General features: G+C 39.0%; 1 protein-coding gene across 1 annotated transcript; it reads left to right on the forward strand.

Annotated features, from left to right (window-relative positions):
- Positions 1-344: 344 nt before the first annotated feature.
- On the forward strand, positions 345-1,289 carry LOC140183462 (putative disease resistance RPP13-like protein 1). The gene has a single exon (XM_072231903.1). The coding sequence runs from the start codon at positions 345-347 to the stop codon at positions 1,287-1,289; it is 945 nt and encodes a 314-aa protein (XP_072088004.1).
- Positions 1,290-1,729: the final 440 nt, after the last annotated feature.

Raw genomic sequence — 1,729 nt, forward strand, 5'->3', positions numbered from 1 at the left:
AAAAAGTCTTTTTATCTATCTATTATGTTTGGGTATAACAATATAAAAGTACTTTTTTGTTTATTTATTACATGAAAAACATCTTGTTTTAAGGAAAAAAGATCTTTTAAAAAAAAGATGTAAATTACAGCTTCTCAAAAAAGATCTTTTTTTTTATTTTACTAGTGCTTTTACTTTTACTACTAGAAATTTTTCAAACACGTTAAAAAATAAAAAAAAAATCTTTTTTTGGATTTTTTTAACAAAATAATGGCACCCAAACATGCACTAAGTGACTTTGTTATCGGCAAACTTGCATAGAATAATGGAATAAAGAATTGGGAGCTCTTGCAAATATTCACGAGATGCTTCGCATTTGCCAATTAGAGAATGTCATTGATGGTGATCAAGCTTTGGAGGCAAGAATGGCTGAGAAGAAGAACATTAGGAGTCTATATTTGACTTGGTCATCGGACAATGATACGGCTGATTCTCAAGATATAATCAACAATCTAAGGCCTCACACAAACTTGAGAGAGCTATCAATCAATGAGTACATGGGTCAAACATTTCCAAATTGGTTAGGACATTCTTCCTTCAGAAATATGACCAAAATCTACTTGAAATGCTGCAGCAATTGTTTTGAGCTTCCTTCTCTTGGACAGCTACCCTCTTTGAAGCACTTGCAGCTCAACGAGTTTAACAAATTAACGCGCGTCGGTGCCAAGTTTAACAAAGATGATGAATCTTCTTTTTGCGGGACACCCTTTCCAATGCTTAAAACTCTGTGTTTTTCTGATATGTATTGTTGGGAGGAGTGGCTTTCAGTTTCATCTAAGTTTGAGTTGGATGCTTTTCCTCGGCTTAGGGTGCTTACAATGCGAAATTGTCCTTTGTTAAGGGGAGATTTACCCAGCCAACTATCTGCTTTGAAAAGCATTCGCATTAGTCAATGTGCTCAACTTGCTTTTACTCTCCCAAGAGCAGATGCAATGCTCAAGTTATCTGTTGAAGGACCCCACCAAGTGGAGGCCGTCTTTGAGGCCATTGCTCGCAACCAACTAAACTGTCTACAATCTTTAAGAATCTCAAGATGTTATTCGTCCATATCATTTCCTGGAGCATGTTTGCCTTTTTCATTGCAAAACTTGGAAATTCTCAGTTGCCCATATCTAGAGTTCCCAATGTCGCAGAAGTTGCGTGAGTCATTACAGTCGGTATCAATATTTGACAGTTGTTTTTCACTCGTGTCCTTCCCTTTGGCAAGCTTTCCAAATCTCACTGCACTCAGAATTTCATCCTGTAATTAAAAATATGAGGTCTCTGGAGGAATCATATCCTACTGCTACTTCAACTTCAAGTCTCTGCTCTTTAAGCATCAACAGCTGTCCTAGTTTTGTGTCTTTCGAGATGGTTGCACCCCATCTAGAGGATCTCTTCCTAAGTGATTGCTCAGAAATTGAGTCATTTCCTGAAGGGGGTTTGCCACCAAACCTGAGAATGCTTGACATCCGACGTTGCAAGAAGCTGGTCACGTACCTAGCATCCATGGACTTGCGTAATCACTATCTTACACATCTTGACATTGAACATCCTTATGATAACATCAATTCCTTCCCCATGGACGGTTGCCTGCCGTCCTCCCTTGAGACTCTCTATTTGCGATGCTTTCCAAGTCTAGAAATCTCAGACTGTGTTCATACCCTGGGTCAAGCTGTCCGACCCGGGATGGTTAGCGGCAAAGCGATCG

Source organism: Arachis hypogaea, unplaced genomic scaffold (assembly GCF_003086295.3).
Source record: "Arachis hypogaea cultivar Tifrunner unplaced genomic scaffold, arahy.Tifrunner.gnm2.J5K5 arahy.Tifrunner.gnm2.scaffold_268, whole genome shotgun sequence".
NCBI classification, from domain to species: Eukaryota; Viridiplantae; Streptophyta; class Magnoliopsida; order Fabales; family Fabaceae; genus Arachis; species Arachis hypogaea.

Excerpts from the sequence above, each read along its gene's own strand:
- LOC140183462 (XM_072231903.1), top strand. The coding sequence starts at position 345 with ATGCTTCGCATTTGCCAATTAGAGAATGTCATTGATGGTGATCAAGCT.